Here is a 19,683-nt window from a genome sequence, read left to right on the forward strand (position 1 = left end):
TAACAGAATGCTGAAGCGTATGTATGAATAGCAAAGTACGCCACACATTGTGCCCTGGACCGCAAAGCGGAATATTACTTCATTCCAGGTCACCAAGAAAGCAAGTTTCTAGAAACTATATACACTGACAAGCACTAAAAAGAGAGTAATGTGGTCCAAACAATTTATTAAATATCATTGGCTGGAAAAACATAAAGTACGTTGTGAGATAGACCGTGTGGGGATAGGCACAACGAGAAGCCCCTGAGGTTTGCCCTTGCAGGCTCCCGTAGGCAGGGTCTCTCCCTGTCCCCCAGCTGCTGAGGATGATTGGATGTGCAAGTCGGCACTGTTGCCACATACACAGGGAGGGGCTGGCTTTAGCTGCAGACAAATACTTGAAAGTTTAGAAATATTTCTACTAAACCCTCCTTGAGTTGTGATTGCAGCCGCCGCCGCCTAATTTTGTATCCTATTTAGTGCATGGGTCTAATAAGAAAAATGTATAGTTGTGCATTATAGCTTAGCTTTCTGCATCTTTCTTACATATAAATGTAAGACTTTATTTCTATGGTGATTAACAGGTTAATGTGACAATGTCTATTGAAGTGAAGCAGAGAAAGAAGGGCCCTAGGGAGTTAAAAAATACTCCTGGCAGTAGCCAGACATCAGGACACCAGTTGCAGAATGAGCTTCAAGGAAAAGTCAAGGCTGGGTCTCCCATGGGTGGACATAAATTGCTTTGCCCAGATCCCAGGACATTGCTGTGCTTACTCTGCTTAGCAATCTGCTTGGCCCTTTCATGGTAAGATAAACCTGTATTTTTAACTCACTGGTAACCTTTATGTGGATATTGTATTTTGAACATGTTATTGCACTCCTTCCCGTATGAAATGATTGTGAAGTTTATATGTATACTTAAAAGCTGCACAGAAACCAGTGGGGCAGCACACACCAAAATTAAGGAACACCATCAATATATACATTTATATGTATGTTATGCAACAATTTCTTATTATACTTCTCATTGAATATTGCTCGATCCATTGGCATAACAGAGCAGCTTGCCTCCCATTCATCCTCAATATGTGTAGCTATGGTCAGGCTATTTGGCTGATAATTGACAATCTGTGCAAGTGTATTTCTCTGTATGGCCATCTTATGAAGAAATTGCTTGGCTAATTGCATCAAGCTCAGGATTTAGCTTGTATTAATGAGCATGGTTACATAGTTACATAGGGTTGAAAAAAGACCAGAGTCCATCAAGTTCAACCCTTCCAAGTAAACCCAGCACACACGACCTATACTTGCCAATCTATACCGACACATACATAAACTATATATACAAACATTAATACTAACTTTAGATATTAGTATCACAATAGCTTTGGATGCTATGCTTGTTCAACAACTCATCCAGGCCCCTCTTATAGGCATTAACAGAATCTGCCATCACGACATCACTAGGAAGGGCATTCCCCAACCTCACTGCCCTCACTGTGAAAAAAGTGTTTGTGGGTCAAATTTAATTATGACCATCGTGCTCATATTTGCACCTGAACTTTGTGTCTCCCTAGGGTATTTGGGGCATTTCAATCCAAAAAAAAAATTACATGCGTTTTATAAATATTTTTGTCCTCTTGTATTCTCTGAATCTGTAGCAGGAATATTGGAATATTTATCCCTATTCCTTTAATATCATTACACTACAACTCTCAGCCTCCCTGCACACCCTTATGCTGTTGCATTTGTTTAACTCTGTGCCCCTTAAATAACTTTTATATCTTTTAAAATTTTGTATTTTGAGCATTGGCAAAGCTACAGCATTTGAGAATGTGCCATGGAATAAGTATAAAGTGCTACAGATCTTTATCAGAATTCTCAGGGACATGTTGACAGATTATATATAATAGTATCAAAACCCTATTAGGGCAAAGTGGAGGAAAAAGAATTGCACTGCCTATACAATGAACAAAATGCCACTTTAGTTATTCAAGTTGTAACAGGTAAGTATTGCAGTAGGTCTCACATTAGTGTCAAGGTCTTGCTGGCCGGCATTATAAAAAATGAATACTTAAACAAAATAAGGTGTGTATCTTGGTAATATGGACTAAGGTAAATCCAGGGGTCTAATATCACTGGTAAGCCCCCCCACAAAACTACTATTGCTCTGACCTCCCTTTCATATGGTTATATCCTTACCACAGAATTAAATGACATTGCCTGTAATTTTAAGCACATAGGGAACAGGTTAATGAGGGTGTAGTAGTGGTGTTTTGTAGTACAAATGAACGTGACATGTGTCGTAGTTATATATAAAATGCTCCTAATTCTATAATGGCTCGTATCTATATACTCCAATGAGCATCCACTAGGGATATATGATTCTCGCCCACAGTTAGTAAGTCACTCTTGGATTTAAATAAATACTTACTCAAATCGAGCCTGGCCCCGAGGTTCCCCCTGGGCCTGACCTTAACCATTCAAATTCACAAAGGCTATTAACCAGACAGCTTTATTAGAGGTATACATTAATACAGAGTATTACAATACAGAGTATTAAATAATGGCGCATACGTCCTGAAAGCTCATGAGGATGTGAGGTAACAAATTCAAGTACAAAAATTTTGCCATTTAACCATTTCTTTCTACATGGGGCTGATCCCATGACAGCCAATCATTAGCCTTGTTTTAGCATAACTGTGTCTCTCTGTCCATCTTTAGGAAAGGATTAAGTGTCTCACTGTCCCAGCACAATAGCCCAAAAAGGTATCTCTCTGGTAAAAGAAATCTTTTACATCAGCGCAGTGTCCCAAATGGTATTTGTGCAGTTGGTGATTCTGAGACTATTTGTGACATTCTTAACCTTGCACTAGGGATACTTGTGACAGGAGACAACAGATGCATTCCTTGTTCTATGTAAACATTCTAAGGCCCAAGTACAGTAAATAGAATGACCTCTGGTCTTGATGTCTAAAATCGGCCTACAATTGTAGTTGTTCTTGTGCCTGTGTCCTGTTCTAAATCTTTGTCCTTTGATAATAACTAAAATATGTGTTTATAGCATAAACCTTAAACACCAATATCTACAACATGTGGAGGTATCAAACCTCTTCCCTGGATGGGTGCCACAAGTCCACTCTACAGACAGCAACGACATTCTCTCATTGGACTTTCCTTGCCTGTTGTAAACTTGTCCCTCCAATCAACGGACTCCTCTGATTCTTCCATGCTACCTGCACCACCCTCACCCACATCAACACCTAATAACCCGTCCCCAAGCTAAATCAGGATGCGCGTTTTGCTCATGTAGGGCTTTTTTTGCTCTTTACACTGCTTTTTGTAGTGCAGAGACCTGTGACTAGCCCCTTGCTTAGAGCTAGTGCTGAATTTATGTCCAGTGCCACCTGACCTAATAGTCTCCCCCCCCAGGCTTGTAGACTGCTCAAGGGTGTTCTTGACGTCACGCCTGGTTGCTTGTGACTTCGCTTCCGCCTGCGGCAGGCAATGTGCATGGTACCCCCCCTCCTCCCCAACTCTGCCACTGGGTTAAGACAGCAAGTCTCCAGTGGCAGTTTGGGAGATTTTTTATTTTCACTTACAAAAAAAGTAACTTAATATATAGGCACCCTGAGGGCCATCCAACCTTAAGTTGCTGCCATAGGCACGGGTGCCTATATCAATACGACCTTGCATAAAGCCGCTCCAATCCAAATGGGGAGTGCGTGGGGAGGCACGCAGACGTCACCTACCCATCTCCTAACTTGCAAGCCATTCAGACATATGAGTTATGGAGTAGCAAGAGGTGCAACAGGGCCCTTACCAATCACCCTATGTGGCCTCCTGGCGCTGCACTTTGCTCCTTGCCCCAACTTTTCAGTCAAGCGCAAAGAGGGTGCACTTTTTCCAGGGTGCAAGTGCTTGTTAATGACCACTATTGTCTCATGTAAGGACACGGGGCGGTCCTATTGTGTCATGTAAAACACTTGAACACGGGGTGGTTAAACTGGATGATAATTGCCTGGACCCTGCCACGGCACTCTCTCAAAAACATTTAATTGAATAGAGCTGAAGAGACAGTGGTAGACAAAACACCCTTTGTGCCATAACCCCATTTATTATTAGGGATACATCGAATCCACTTTTTTGGATTCTGCCGAATCCTTTCGTACAGAATTTGTCCGAATACCAAACAGGATCTGAATTAGCATATGCTCATTAGGTTTTGGAGGCGTTAAATGTTGCCGCGCTCAACTTCCCTGTTTACATGACAAAAAGTCACGTTATTTTTTGGATTCGCTTCAGCCAGGACCAAATCCTGCCGAAATAGGCCGAATCTTGGCTGAATACCGAATCCTGGATTCAGTGCATCCCTTTTTTTAGTATCCTAAACTCCATCTCCCTGTGAATATATGTGACTACCTTCTATTATATAGGCCATAATCAAGCTGCTAAAAGAGTCCTGTGAGTGTGCAAGTTCAGCAGGGGAAACCATTTACTGCTTCCCCAGTAAATATTCTAAATTGCCTATAGAGTGTTGGTTAAAATGATGCTTTCTGTTTGTTCCAGGCTTGTATTTCAGCAGTCCCAGAACTCTGCAGTGATGGAAGAAAAATATCTGATTCTTCTAAAAAAATCAGAAGTAGTGGAAGACATAGAGGGCCAGGTCAAAGCCATGTTTGGAAAGGTATTTTTAAGTTTTCTTCCTAATAATTCATGCAGGCTTCATTCATTACTGCTAATTTCTCAGTGTTTCTTCCAAAAACCTTGGCAATTACCAGTTGCATATTAAGCTGTTTTCCACTGTTTATCCATTTGGATTCATTTTATTTGTGGTGGACAAACTGCCTTTTACCACTTGCAACCACCTAGTATTCATTTAAATGGGACATACACTATCTAAGTAGAGCCAGGCGGGTATTCCATTCCAATAAAGGGAAACAATACACAGTACCATCATGGTACTTCCCTTGTCTAATGCCTTTCGCTTATGTAAAAAAACACCCAATATTGCTGTCCTCATAGATATAAGATTGCTGGGTGCAGCCCAGTTAAAACAGTGAATGGCTGCAGTGACACCATTGGTTCCTCTACATGAACCTCTAGCTCCAATGGGGGAAACTATTTTTGGGTAATAGATGCCCTTTAAGCAAGAAAATAGCTAAGATTTGAACAAGACCTGAGCAATTTTTATGGTGGTAAAAATTAGCCTCCTTTAGTTTCTTCTGCTGACACTGTAACACTGTGTTTTTAGACAGCGCGTCCCTGGCTCTTTACAATGATATAATTGGGACAGTGGGAATAATTAGCTCATAGGCCAGTAGAGGGGTCTCTTGGCCACCCCATCTTGATTTTTGTGCATCTTTGTTTGTTAACTTATTAACCCTGATGAACATAGGACACAGCTTATTGTCAGTATGTTTCACATAGCTTGCACTCAGGGCTCTAGGGTCATTGTCTGCCACAAATGTGTAGAAAGCTCTTTAACCCTGTGTCTGTCAAGCAGACAAGCAACAAAAAAGTTGGCAGGCTGACTTTGGATGGAACCATTTTGACTGGTGGACTATAACTATAATTAAATGCCACCTCTTATTGTGGGTATGTGAAATAGACAACTCAACAAAGATTTTCCAAAGAGATAGACCAAAGGTTACACAGAACCTTTGGTCTTACACACAAATGAAACAAATTAATCTCTAAAATCTTCAGTTTTCTTATTTTAATCCACCATTAAACTGTCCAGTCATTTTTCCTATATGAGTCTATTTGTGATCCTGACTCAAGAACCCAAAAAGGGGTAGGTTTTTTGGGGAAAAACAAATATTGGAATATGGACAAAACCGGATAAAAAGGAATGGGGAAAACCCAGCACACAACCCATGTAACTGACATGGCAGCAACACTTCAGGGTAAGGATTGTGGTTGCCACCCGGCTGGTCTTTCACAGGACCAGCCGGTACATCACCTGCTATGCTGCCATAAATTTTAATACCTCTCCTTTCCTGAATTGTTCCGCCACTTGAAACCTACATTAAGCTCTCCATCCCAACTCTTCAAACACACCGCTCCCTAGCCCAGATCTGCCCATGTCCCTGCCCCATGTGACCCCGGGACACCAATGCCTTCCCCACTCCCCGGAACATTAGTGCCCACCTCTAGTACCTTCCTGTATAGTGCAGGAAGGTGAACTATTACAAGTAAAAGGTGTCAGCCCTATTAAGGACGCACACATTTTGTCACTTGCCTAAAATCACCCCCAGAGGAATGATAAAACCTATGAAATTACTTTGTATTTTAGCTTACAGCCGCATTGAAAGCAGACCTATAGGGTAATGGCCCACAAATGCTTCCTAGTAAGTCTAAGGACCTACAGAGCGGTTCAGTCACCCGCAATAGGTCTCTGCTATCATGGGCGACTTACCTTTCCGAAAGGCACCCGATCTACGTTCAGGGGTGAATCATCAGAAGGAGATAGAATTTCTAATGCTTCTACCTCCATATCTGACGATTCAGCCCTGAACGTCAGTGGAGGGTGGGAACGATCTTTCCTGCGACCAATGGTGCCATACAGTTTGCCATACTGTGCAAAATAATCACTGGTACACTTGGTTGTAGCTGCTTGGAGATCTGTGTGACAGTACGGTGTTAATATTTGTTTGTCTCTTTATTGTTAGCTAAACGTGTTCAATTAAGTACATGGGCGTTTTTTTGTGTTAAAAATACAGCTTATGTCCACAGAAGATATCCTTGCAGAGGCCTCTGCGTCCTCCTCTGTAGTGAGCCACTTACAGCTTCGAATGTCCACTCTCCAAAGGGAAGTAGACGGCATCCAAAACAATGACGCTAATTTGTCAGTGAAGATGCAGAACATAAATACAAGGTTCCAGAATGTGACCGATACATGGAGGAAAAGCCTGGATGAAATAAGCCTGGACACAAACTTATTGAAATCCGAAACAAAGTCACTCTTTAGCCAGATCACTGCAAAGACCAGTTCTGCTGAGCAGTCCCTGAAAATCCTCAAAGAGAAGATAAAAGATTTAGAGGACAGTACCCTAAGAAATGCACGTACTGTGAAGAATCAGGAAGAAAACGAGTTTGATCGTGTTGAGGAAATGGTAGACTCAAACACCAAAGCCATAGAAAGCTTGGAAAAAGAGCAAATGGATTTGGCTGACATTCACTTTGAAGTCCAGCAGAATCGGGCTAAGCTGAAGCCCAAAGTCGAAGAATGCATTCAAAATTTACCAACGATCGAGAAGGCAATCCGCACTCTTCTAAAGGTGTCCTACGAGATGGTGGAACTGGACAAGAAGATGAACGACCTGACAGTCCAGGTCTTCAGCACCGAGGACAATTTGCTCAAAACAATCTCTGAGATACTGGAGATCCAGAACACCCTGGAACGGATTCAGATAGACAACAGTATTTTGAAAATGCAGAACGATATCGGTCATCTGAAGGAAAGAGCATACACAGAACTTGCCAATCCAGAAGACTCTCTGATCATAGAGGAAGAAAAAGAAACTGAACCAGCCAATGGGCAGCCTTAAAGGGGTTGTTCACCGCTGAATTTACTTTGTGTGGTATAGAGGGTATATTCTGAGGCAATTTGCAATTGGTCTTCATTTTTGAATTCTTTTTTTTTTTTTTTTTTTCATTTTTGTTCAGAAGCTCTCCAGTTTGGAATTTCAACAGTTATCTGGGTGCTAGGGTCCAAATTACCTTGGCAACCAGGCAGTGATTTGAATGAGAGACTGGAATATGAGTAGCAAAGGGCCTAACTAGAAGAATAAGTAATAATAAATGAAAATTAATAATGAAATTGTAGCCTCACAGATCAATAGTTTATGGGCTGCCGGGGTCAGTGACCCGTTTGAAAGAATAAAAAGAGGAAGGCAAATAATGTAAATAACTATTAAAAAAAAATGAAGACCAATTGAAAAGTAGGTAAGAATTGAGAATAGCATACTAAAAGTAAACTTGAAGGTAAACAACCCTTTTAATGGTTTGTAACTGCTGAAACCAATATTCACCACTGCCTTATATGTTAGGCGCACTACCAATATTCCCTTTACTGATCATCTTTTTACACTTCTGCACAAGTGCATAACAAAATATCGAGTTGGCACATACCAATATTTAAAGGCTGATGATATTTGAAGTCCCCCCTTTTTTGCTCGGAATGTTGATGTGGGTTGTTTTTTTCACGACACAAATTAAACTGCAACTTTCCAATAATTCTTATTGTGAGATTGTTGAATACAGGTTCCTTGAAAAATAGGTTTTCATTTATCATCTCCACTCTGATCACTCTCTACTGTCCATCATCTGAAGTCTAAACACAAGGAAATCATTTGCCTTCCCCCAGCCCCCTGGAGTACCCCCCATTAAGCAGGGCAAGAACCAGTGCCCCAGGTCCCCATAATGAAACTGCATGTTCACATTAGGTTGTGTGTGAGTGAGCATGCGTATGTATGTGTATGAGTGTGTGTAAGGCTAATGGCACCTTTTCTTCATGTGTCAGTGCAGACACACAATGGAGCAGATGGGGGAGCTTACCTTGTGTACCATTAGCCTTATTGTGTAGTAGGGGAGGGGGTTATGGCTACCTGGGCTACTGCCCCAAGGGAACCCACCAAATCCTAGTCTAAACCCCTCTGTATTTATTCTATTAGGAGACAAAAGAGTATATTATGTGCAGGCCTGGACTGGCAATCTGAAGATTGCGGTGAATGCCAAAGGGCCTGCAGTAAGACAGCCAGCATTTACTGGGCTGGTTTGGGCCTATGTCTACCTGGAATGCCTATTTTATACTATCCAAATACATCTCTCATTAAAGGACAAGGAAATCCTAATGGGGGTGGGGGTGCCAAAATGTAAAGCCTCACCTTCAGTAAACTAGATAATGTTTTTTACCCTTGGCTGGTGCTCCTTTTAAAAAAAAAAAAAAAAAAAAAACACCTTCACTGGCACCCTTAACTGCATTAGGCTTTCCAGGGCACTTACAGGACCTTAACAAACAAATAATGTTATATAGACTCATCCACCAATTATCCACCACAAAACCACACTTCTCTTGGAAACAAGGGTGTTAACCCTAAAAAGACCTTAATTCCATAGATATCAAACAGTTGACATGTCCAGGTAGTCTGCAATCTAAACTTAAGTGTGGTACATAATAGAGAATGTAGATATCATAAAACATAAATATTAAATACACAATACAGGTATGGGGCCCATTATACAGAATGCTCGGGACCTGGTGTAATTTCCGTAATTCGGATCCCCTATCTTAAGTCTACTAAAAACAGTAATTAAACCCAATAGGATGGTTTTGGCTCTAATAATGATTTCATTATATCTTCCTTGGGATGGAGTACAAGGTACTGTTTTATTATTACAGAGAAAAGGGAATCATTTAACCATTAAATAAACTATCTTAAGTCTACTAAAAACAGTAATTAAACCCAATAGGATTGTTCTGCCCCCAATAAGGATTAATTATATCTTAGTTGGGATCAAGTACAAGGTACTGTTTTATTACATCTTCTGTAGCAAAATGCGGTCCCAATCACCACCCCTATTAGGTTCTGGGATCAAATCTATTCCCATAAATTTCAAAGTTGGTAGCCTATGTCCCTTCATTAAAAAATTGCTTGGGGAGGGGTAAATCCGTCTTGCCAGTTTCAAAAGCTTTTTTTAATTGAGGATCTGCTCACGTAAAGTGCTTTGCCCACATATATTAAACCATAGGGGCAAGTTATGAAGTAAATCACATAGGTTGATGTACTTGAGTTTCAGTGCTTAATATTAATTAATTGTTTATAAGATTTGCCTGATACCATGAATCTTCATGTAGTGCAACCTGCACATTTATAACAGCCCTTCTTTAATTTATTTAAAGACAACTGTTAGAATCATAGCATCTGACTGGATCTATCTTCATTAAAGTGATACTGACACTAAAAAATGACTCCTCAAAATATGAATGTACATAAAAAGTTGCCTATAGGTCATGTTGATTGATTTTCACTGCGAGATTTGCTTTTGTAAATAATTGTTGCATTAAGTTCCTAAACCTGACTGTTTTGCCAAGCTGACTGTCCCTTCTCAGTCTGTCAGTTATAGCTTCTAATGCCAACGGCCTTCTGCTGGACAAATATGGCAGCCCCCTTATAGGGGAACATGGGGGATCAGACAGGTAATATAAAAGCATTGGGCAAATACTTTTATGGCAAAAATGAAGGTCACGCAAAGAAAATGTTATGATAGATGTAGAAAAAGGTTTAATTTCTGGTGTCAGTATCTCTTTAAAAGATCTCTCAAATGAAAATACATACATACATCCACCCACCCACCCATATCCCATATAGCAGGAATTTTGGGCTCTATATCAGGTGTTAGCAATCAACAGAAGAACCTTTTTCCTAGTATATGTTACTTTATAGATCCCTTGTTGTGGGCGACTAATCTCCCCGAAATGCCATCCCACCGGCTAGCATGTAAATCGCCGGTGGGATGGCATATGTGGCATGGCAATTTGCTGAAATCGCCTTGAGAGGAAACTTTGGTGATTTCGGCGCCGCGTATGCCATCCCACCGGTGATTTACATTCTAGCCAGTGGGATGGCATTTCGGGGAAATTCGTCACCCTCGACAAGGGAGATTTGTCACGGGCGACTAATCTCCCCTTCTGTCTCAGCCTTAAGGAGAGTTTTATTTGTTGTTGAGCAGAACCGGAGACATGTATGGAGGTGGTTTGATGCAATGTGCTATGTTTTACTATGTGTTCATAGGTGTTGCTGGTTATTAAAGTTGGTCTGAATTCAGTGTTATATATTTATTTTTGCATTCTGTGGATTTGTGTATTGTTGATGGGAAACACACACACACACAGATGTTACATAAACAAGAATCATATACTCCGCCATTGTAGGCTTTCCCCCCAACAAAAAAAAAACTGTAGAGTTAACCAAAAACAAATCCAGCTTAGGCATTCCAGCTGTCTATCTAATCTGTCTATCTATTTATCTGTCTATTAAATGTTTCCTTTCTTTGTATTTTAAAGCATTTTGTTATATGGTAGGTGCCAAGGACGGACATGTTTTACCTCTTATGTCACAATTTAGTAGTATAGCGATGTAATGGACTTGGTATTTCCACATATTTGTGCCCCCTGTGTCACCTCCCTATACAGTCTACAGCTATGGGATCCATTATCTGTAATGGAAAAAAGTCTGGCCACCCCTACTCTAAGGCAATGGGTTTCCAATTAGTGGGGCTGGTACCCAATGTAGTGAGGTTTGGGGTAATGGTTTTTTGCTTCTCTAGATGATCTTAAAAATCCAGTTTGATGGTAACTTAGTGATGGGGAGTTCTCTGGAGAACACTTATTTCTTGTCCTAGATATTCTTGTAACTTTGGTTGATAACAACACAATATTAGATGCCTTGCAGTTGGAGTTGTCTTTGATGGTTGACCACTTCTGGGAAGGGTAACAATGGTCTTAAATTTCATCCATTTGTACACAATCTGTCTGACTGTGTTGATTGGTTGAGTCCAAACTCTAGACATAGTCCTGTAACCTTTTTTAGCTTTATGGGCATCAACAACTCTTTTTCTGTGGTCCTCAGACACCTCCTTTGTTCACACCATGATACACATCCACACGTATTTTATGTGTGATCAGGCTTTGCTTGATCACGTTCTTTAAATAAAACCGGGTCTCTCGCTCATACCTGATAGACTGAAACACCAGATGTAAAAAGCCCCCCCTAAATACCGGGTTATTAACTATAACTTGTTAGGCTTTCCTTTACTCTGAACAAATATATATATATATATATATCAATCCAAATGGTGTCCGCACTCCAAGGCTCAATGTTCTGCGGGGTGCTAGCCAAAATTATGTATATATAGAAAATAATCATCTGTGGCCAGCACACCCTTCAATGTTTTATCAAAAAAATTTGTTATTGTAGATATATTGTTAAAACCAACGTTTCGGTCCTCATTTCCTTGAAAAAGGTCCTAATGAGGACCGAACCATTGGTTTTAACAATATATCTACAATAGAAAATTTTTTTGATAAAACATTGAAGGGTGTGCTGGCCACAGATGATGATTATTATATATATATATATATATATATATATATATATAGCAAGAAAAAAGAGCTGCACTCACCAGGACTTGGTAAAAATATAGTAAGTTTATTTAAGCAAAGAGATCCAACGTTTCGAGCACTAACTGTGCTCTTCCTCAGGGAAAAAACCAAAAGACAGTGAGAACCCACTCCCTTAAAAAGCCCACCCTAGTAAAAAAAAGGGCGCCAAAAAGGAATAATGGTAACCATGGTGACCAGAATAAACAAATTGTGTGAATAGACATGATCAAAAACACATAGTAAGGAGAAGAAGCTGGCAAACAAATAGCATATAATAAAAACAAGTACAGCAACAGGAGAACATCAAAAGTAGACATGTAGCACGTTCGGGAGATGCAGTCATATAGTAAAATTAGTCAGAGCCCTAGTACTGTTAGAGCCACATACAGAATTACCGGATCAATCGTAGCACAAACAGCGGTGCTGGGGCTCATGTCAGATCAAGCCAAAGGATAGAGCAGTCAAACAATATGGTCATGCAATGAAAACACAGCCCTGATGGTGTTAAGAGGCAAGAAGAAAGTTACCAGAACAAACGTAGCACAGGCAGAGGTGCAGGGGCTCATATCAGATCGGGCTGAGGGAGAGTGAAATCATCGTACGGAGCCTGCTTATCTCAGTAGTCATAGCAACGTCCAGTGGGGGAAGAAAGCTTAGGGATCGGTGCAAATAACAGGAAAGTAGCTTGAAAGAATTATTAGAACTAAGAGTGCAAGTAGCACAGTATCTAATTCAAGGGAGAAAGAATACAGGATGTGAAATAGAAATTAGAAAATACACATAAAAATAAAAATAAAAGATATACAATGAAACAAAACTAGGTAATAAATAAAAAAATAAAAGATAGAAATAAAAGAACATAGCTAGAAAAAAGAAATGAAACGTGACAAAGTGAAAGGCAGTGAACAGTAGATAAAGAATGTGCAGAGAGCCTGCAGAGAGGAAAAATAACATGTTTGGAACAGCCAATGGTAGACACACGAAGCATGTCAATTCGGAGCCAGGAATAAATAAATACGCTGTGGTGGTAGTTGTATGTAAGGAAGAGAAGCGCACACAGGATGTTCAAAGCATAAGTCTCAGCCAATAGGGCACCAGTGTGAGTACTGGATGGAGTAGTTAGAAAGCTCCAGTGGTGTTAGATGCACCGCAAAGCATACCGAGTAGTGCTGTATCGGGCATGCATAATGTCAAAGACAGCAACATCAGTGTTAGTGCGTGTGACTGCTTTTAAAGGCAAAAAATCGGTCAACATCCTGCAGATGCCTGATGGATTGTTAAGGCCGCCGCATATACCTCAATAGGCACTGCTTCAGAGATCCATACCAATCTAGGTAAGGAATTACACCACTGCGGGTGCCAATTGTGTCCATACGGACGTCATACCAACCACTATACGCGTTAATAGCCCAATTAGGGTGCTCCTGGCATTCAACAGAACAAGGCTGTGTGGAGAAAAATAAAGGCATAAAATGGAGAAACAGGACAAGGGTTCAGAAGGAACAACAAAGAAAGAAATCAAAGAAAAGAATAAATAGAGGAAGGTGAACATAGCTAAAAGTAAACTAAGCAACCTATAGAGTAAAATAAAACCCCTAAGTACCGGGTTAGCGACTTTAACCTTTCAGGCTTTGTTTAATAACACATATATTCTATCAACCTGTGATAACATATCAATGAGTCTGATATCTTATAAACATAGAAGTTTAATCACTACAATCAGTTAGTCCAATCAAACAATATTACCACAGTTACTTTGAATCCTATAGTAAGAGAAGCATCCAGCATACAAGGCTTCTAATAAATGTATTCTAACTATACTGCGCTACTGTCTGTGTGTGCATGTATAAGGTGTGATGTCTGTGCAGCTATTCTTAAAGGAGAAGGAAAGGCTAAGTCACTTGGGGGTGCCAAAATGTTAGGCACCCCCAAGTGACTTAGAACGCCCACCTTGTACCCCGGGCTGGTGCCCCTGTACGGAGAGAACAGCACCAGCCCGGGGTAGCTGCCGGCGCTTCCTCCTTCCTCCTCGCATGCGCCGGCCGGCGGATTTCGCCGGCAGCGCGCAAAGGAAGGAGGAAGCGGTGTCTACAGGTGCCCCGGGCTGGTGCTGTTCCCTCCGTACAGGGGCACCAGCCCGGGGTACAAGGTAGGCGCTCTAAGTCACTTGGGGGTGCCTAACATTTTGGCACCCCCAAGTGACTTAGCCTTTCCTTCTCCTTTAAAGGTGTTTCTTCCAGATACATCACCTGTTCCTTGTTCCTTTTTTTCTTCTGCTGCTACACCAAGTGGAAGGGCTTCAAGTTATATCCACTTGCCCTCCATGACAACCAGGCCCCAGCCCCTCAATGTTTGCATGTAAACATCCCGCAACTAGGATGAAACACTGTCCAGTAGTAGTCGCTGTAGACCAAGGGATATATCCCTTGTTATAGGTCTCCATTCATTTCCAATCACCTGTTATACTGAATGTCACACATAGCTGTCACTGTCCCATTGGATTTCCAAGCTTCCCATATTCTTGTTAAACCAGTTTTCTGGGAGATGGTCAGTATTGTTTACATGGGTTCAGTTGGGGAAGGTGACTTTCTTCTTTGTTTGTTTAGTGACACCAACTGTCTTCCCAAACATTCCTTTGTTAATTGTTTGTGACAGTTGGTAGCTGATTTCCAAAGATTGCTTGGATACCTATCAATGTCTTTTTGAACAAGCTAAAAGGGTTGAGGAGACCGCCTCATATGTATGCAAATACATAGTAACATAGTAAGTTGGGTTGAAAAAAGACATACGTCCATCACGTTCAACCATAATGCCTATAAATAACCTGCGTAACTACTAGTTGATCCAGAGGAAGGCAAAAAACCCCATCTGAAGCCTCTCTAATTTGCCGCAGAGGGGAAAAAATTCCTTCCTGACTCCAATAAGTCATAACAGGATTCTGGGAATAAATTAATTTAGGCTCTTAGAAAAGTCCCATTTACATGGGCTTGTCCCATTTACATGGGTTTATCCTATAGACTAACGCTTACCCACTGGGTTTTCAATGCAAAAGCCAGGATAATGTCTTTTTGACCAATATTATTCAATGAACATTTGTCCAATATAACACCAGACTCTGATTTCATCTTCAAATGATATAATTCTAATTTTGCCACAAGCAGATAAGTTATTGGATCATTTTTTTTCACTCGGTACATGACCATTTCTAATATTTCTTGTTGTTTTCTTTTTATTAGGTTTTCTTCATCTAGTTTTAGGACTTGTTTGAAAAACATGATGTTTTAGGTCACATTTATATAAAAATATAGAAAATTTTGAAATTTTCGAGAACCCCTGAATGTTAATTACATTGATACGCTTTGATTTTTTTGGTGTTACTGTTCCTTTGCGCATATTACACCCACACAAGAGTTTAATGAATGTTTAACACTAAGAGGCTGCAGGCAAAATGTAGAAACTTGGTTGTTTACAGTTTGCTTAGGAACATCACAGAGAAACTGGACACTTTCTAGATTACAACAAACCTATGGAAATAATAGAGGCATATTGTTATTAGTTCTTGGCTATCTGTCTTGCTGCCCTAGCGTTATGCTGGGCACCTAACAAACTCTATACCTAGTTTTCAGGTATTAACTTAACTGGTATTCTCTAATAATAATGTGTCATTCATTTGTCACTCTAGCTGGAATATACTGACAAGGTGGTGAAGAATCTGGGGGACCTTCAAATTATGAAACAAATGGAACAATTAAAAATTGATATCACAAATATTGAAAAGTGGTCCAGCCTTATTTCGAGCAAGAGAAAACAGCTTGAAGGGAATGTAACTAATCTCCAAGAGGCTGTCGCTCAGATAGAATTCAGCACTGCTGCCATTGCTAAGGAAGTATCCATGAAGATTAAAGCAGTTCAAACAGATGTAAGGAGAATATCTGGTCTAGAGCCTTATGTTCAGGTATTGACGGAATCGGTTCAAGAACTGGAAGAGAAACTAGCCAAAGTAGAGAGGAAAACTGTGGAGAGCATTGGTGGAATGTTAGCCGGTAGCATAGACCGGATTTCTTCATTAAAGAGCTCTGTTTCTAGAAACTCCAACCACATAGACCTGATTAAAGAAAAACTCTTCCAACTCCGAGGAAATTTAAGTGAAAATTCTGAACAGCTCTTAAATTTGGAAAGCGACAGACTCAAAGTCATGAAAGCTGTGAACTTTGCCAATGATTTAAAGCCCAAAGTGTTTACGCTGAGAAAGGACTTTCAGAATTTAGATAACATGATTAACGAACTGTCTTTGAGAATTGGCCGCCTGGCGTCCGACTTATTGAGCCGTGAAGAAGACATTACTCTGTTAAATGACAAATTATACAACCTAACACTGATTAAATCTGCCATTTTAGATTTAAATGATAAAATAAGCCATTTATAGACCTAGAAATACACATTGTTGGCTAAGGTCAATAGTGTTATCGAAAGCTGAAATTTTATATTGCTGCATTTGAAACAGCTATTTATTTCCTACCCTAAGGTTGATGCCATTTTGTACTGAATGTGAGCTTCACTCTACTACAGATGGAGCTCCAGCCATTCCTATGGTGAGCTGTCCAAAACCTCTAGCCATGTCAGTCACTTGTGAAATAGTAGGGCCATTATTTTGCTTGTGATACCTTACACGTTGCCATTTGCTATAATGCAGGCCGTACCTAATACCAAATATCGGTTTGATACTAACCTACACCTTGGAAGTACTGTGGTGCGACCCTGAGATGTGCCATAATGGGCACGGTTTGATAATCCTTCTCACATTCAAAATAAATTTCATGGTAAGTGTTTGTTTTGATGGTGGTTTTGTTTTATAGTATTGTCTTTAAAACCTAAGCTCTCAATTCCTATTGTCTGATTACTTGTTAAATACAAGTCCCTTGGAAAATACACTTTCCTTTATAATTAAGGATCTTTACACTGATGGGAGGCAACTCTCTGAAAGGGGAACTATCATGAAAACAATATTTTGATATATGGTAGATCTTGTTACAACAGTCAATGAATAATTTCATTGTTATAGTATGCTTTTCTGTACCTGACTTACTGCACACATTCTTTGACTTGGGATTCCACTGAGCTCTAAGTTGGGGCTGGGTTTTGATTGACTGGTGAAGCTCAAATTTTTATTGGTTGCTAGCCTGTGCACGGTTTTTCCCAGGACACCAGGACCTACATGGACCGCTCAAACTGCACTTTCACCTTGTCTTCTTTTTAGCTCATCAGACTCTTTTAAAATTTTGTGCAAGCATTGCACAAGCCAAACGGTAAAAACACATTTAGCACAGGGGTGGCAGGTTTTGGGTGGGTGACTGCTGGTGAAACATCTCCATGCTGTGAGATAACCCCGATAAGGATTACATCTCTAGTACATGGGAAGTCAGGGTTCAGTTTTGGGTTCTGGGAGGGGGCATGACTTTTGGGTCGGGTGTTTGCTGGTGAAATTTCTCCAACCTCAAGCTGCCTACTTATGATTACTTATGATGCTTACTGATGCACCATTCGCTTGTACCCCGCAATGCAAGTTGTGCCCAAGCTTCCCGGGGCTGGTGGGGGTGGGTTCTGGTGAAATGTCTCTGACCTCAAGCTGAGCGGAGGTGACTGATGCACCATTCACTTGGGTGGAAACTGAACCCTGAATTCCCATGCATTAGAGATCTAATCCTAAGCAGTACCCAAAAATCCATTATGAGACCCCTTATAATTCAGTACCCCCCAATAAATCATAGGGAACAGTTTGCACCAGCTATTGATCTGCTAGAAAGGGAATGGAGAATATGAATTTTGTGTTACACCGACAGCAAGGAGCAAGGGAATTGCATTGTTAATATTAAAAGCACCACAGTAAAGGTGGCCATACACGGGCTCATGGCCGCCATCAGAAAAAACGGGACCCCTCACAGCAAAAATTCCTTGGCCCCCCCTCTTCCCACACCCCCAATGGCCCCTCCCCCAGTGACCCCCTCCCATCAGTTTCCAAGCAGCCTATGCAATAAAATGTCTCTTTAACAAACGGCACACACTACACAGAACACAAATGAGTTTTATATTTGTTAAATCACATTTATTACTATTATTATTAATACAGTACAGGCACTTAGAATGCTTTCTCCTGATTCCCCCCCCCCCCATGGTCCACCTGCTTTCTCCGGCTCCCCCCCCCCCAGCATCCACCTACTTTCTCCTGATCCCCCCCAGCATCCACCGGCTCCCCCCCAGCATGCTCTGACTCCCCCCCCCCATCGTCCACCTCCCCTCCACCCTGCGTCCAACTGCATCCACCAACTCCCCCCGCTTCCAACTGCATCCACCAACTCCCCCCGTGTCCAACTGCATCAACCAACCAACAGCATTCTTCTGCTCACCGCCACTGTAGCCTCACTTGTATAAGGTCGCGCCCCATGCGTACTGGCGTCACGTACACACGGGAAGCGACCAATCAACTTACCCACTGACCACCAATGATAGGGCCTTTAAATTTTAAAGGGGGCCCGGGCTAAAAATACTGTATCACGGCCGGGCCCCCTTTAAAGCGAGAAGTGTCCGGGCCCGGGACAACAGTCCCCCCTGTGCCCCCCTGATGGCGGCCCTGCACGGGCTGATTCTAGCTGCCGATATCGGCCCCTTGGACCTGTGTATGGGAACTAACGTCAGGCCTGCCCGACCGACATCTGGCCTGAAATCGGGCAGGTTTGAAATTTATAGCTTATAGGCCTGTGTATGGGAACTAACGACAGGCCTGCCCGACCGACATCTGGCCTGAAATCGGGCAGATCTCGATCGGGCAGGTTTGAAATTTAGTTGGACGGGGACCGCATCGGCTCCTTGATGGCGGTCCCCGAACTGACAGAGGTCTATACCCGTCGTTCTAATTCGATCCTTTGGCCCCAGGACCAAACGACCGAATTAGCCCGATATCGCCCACCCATAGGTGGGGATATCAGGGCGAGGTCGCCAAGCGAGCGGATCTAAGCGTGTATGGCCACCGTTAGAGGATGAAGAGACCAGTGCCCTAGATTCAGGGGTTCTACACCATCATAAAGCTTGTCATGTACATTTTTCAGTTCAGTTTTCAGTTTCAGGTCCACCTGGCCCAATGCCTACACTGGGATCCACAGCTTACTATAGTTTTTCTATCCTCCACCATTTTTCAGTTCAGTTTTCAGGCACAAGGCTACCATTTTCCCTATAATCAGTGCTAATAAAAGTGTCTTTGCTTTCATAGTATGTAAGATCTACAAACTATTAGCTTAGGTCACTGATTGTGGTTGTTCAAGATTTGAGCTTGTCAATACATGTGCTTGCACATGGTTACAATCTGCAAAATAGTTTGATAAAAATTACATCATTATTGCATATTTATATTTAAACTTAAAAAAAATCCACGTTAGACATTGAACTTTATATCAAAGCACACACAAGTAAATGTTTGTATACATTTTAGCCAAAATAATGTAAAGTTACATACTTGATACCTACAGATTTTTATTACAAAT

General features: G+C 41.2%; 1 protein-coding gene across 2 annotated transcripts; it reads left to right on the plus strand.

Annotated features, from left to right (window-relative positions):
* The first annotated feature begins 390 nt into the window (after window positions 1–390).
* ikbip (IKBKB interacting protein) lies at window positions 391–16,977 on the plus strand. Of its 2 annotated transcripts, none has more exons than NM_001078945.1 (3): window positions 391–784; window positions 4,549–4,666; window positions 15,831–16,977. In NM_001078945.1, exons 2-3 carry the CDS (start codon window positions 4,583–4,585, stop codon window positions 16,572–16,574), a joined length of 828 nt encoding a protein of 275 aa, NP_001072413.1. In that variant the 5' UTR covers window positions 391–784; window positions 4,549–4,582; the 3' UTR covers window positions 16,575–16,977. The 2 variants fall into 2 exon arrangements, with proteins under 2 accessions (NP_001072413.1, XP_031753917.1); XM_031898057.1 differs by lacking the exons at window positions 391–784; window positions 4,549–4,666 and adding exons at window positions 8,447–8,450; window positions 8,658–8,731 and having other exon boundaries at window positions 15,831–16,574.
* The last annotated feature ends 2,706 nt before the right edge of the window (window positions 16,978–19,683 follow it).

The sequence above is a fragment of the Xenopus tropicalis genome, chromosome 3, assembly GCF_000004195.4.
Source record: "Xenopus tropicalis strain Nigerian chromosome 3, UCB_Xtro_10.0, whole genome shotgun sequence".
In the NCBI taxonomy this organism is placed as follows: Eukaryota; Metazoa; Chordata; class Amphibia; order Anura; family Pipidae; genus Xenopus; species Xenopus tropicalis.

Excerpts from the sequence above, each read along its gene's own strand:
- ikbip (NM_001078945.1), top strand. The coding sequence starts at position 4,583 with ATGGAAGAAAAATATCTGATTCTTCTAAAAAAATCAGAAGTAGTGGAA. Across the intron at positions 4,667-15,830 it reads TCAAAGCCATGTTTGGAAAG|CTGGAATATACTGACAAGGT; the intron begins GTATTTTTAAGT and ends TTGTCACTCTAG.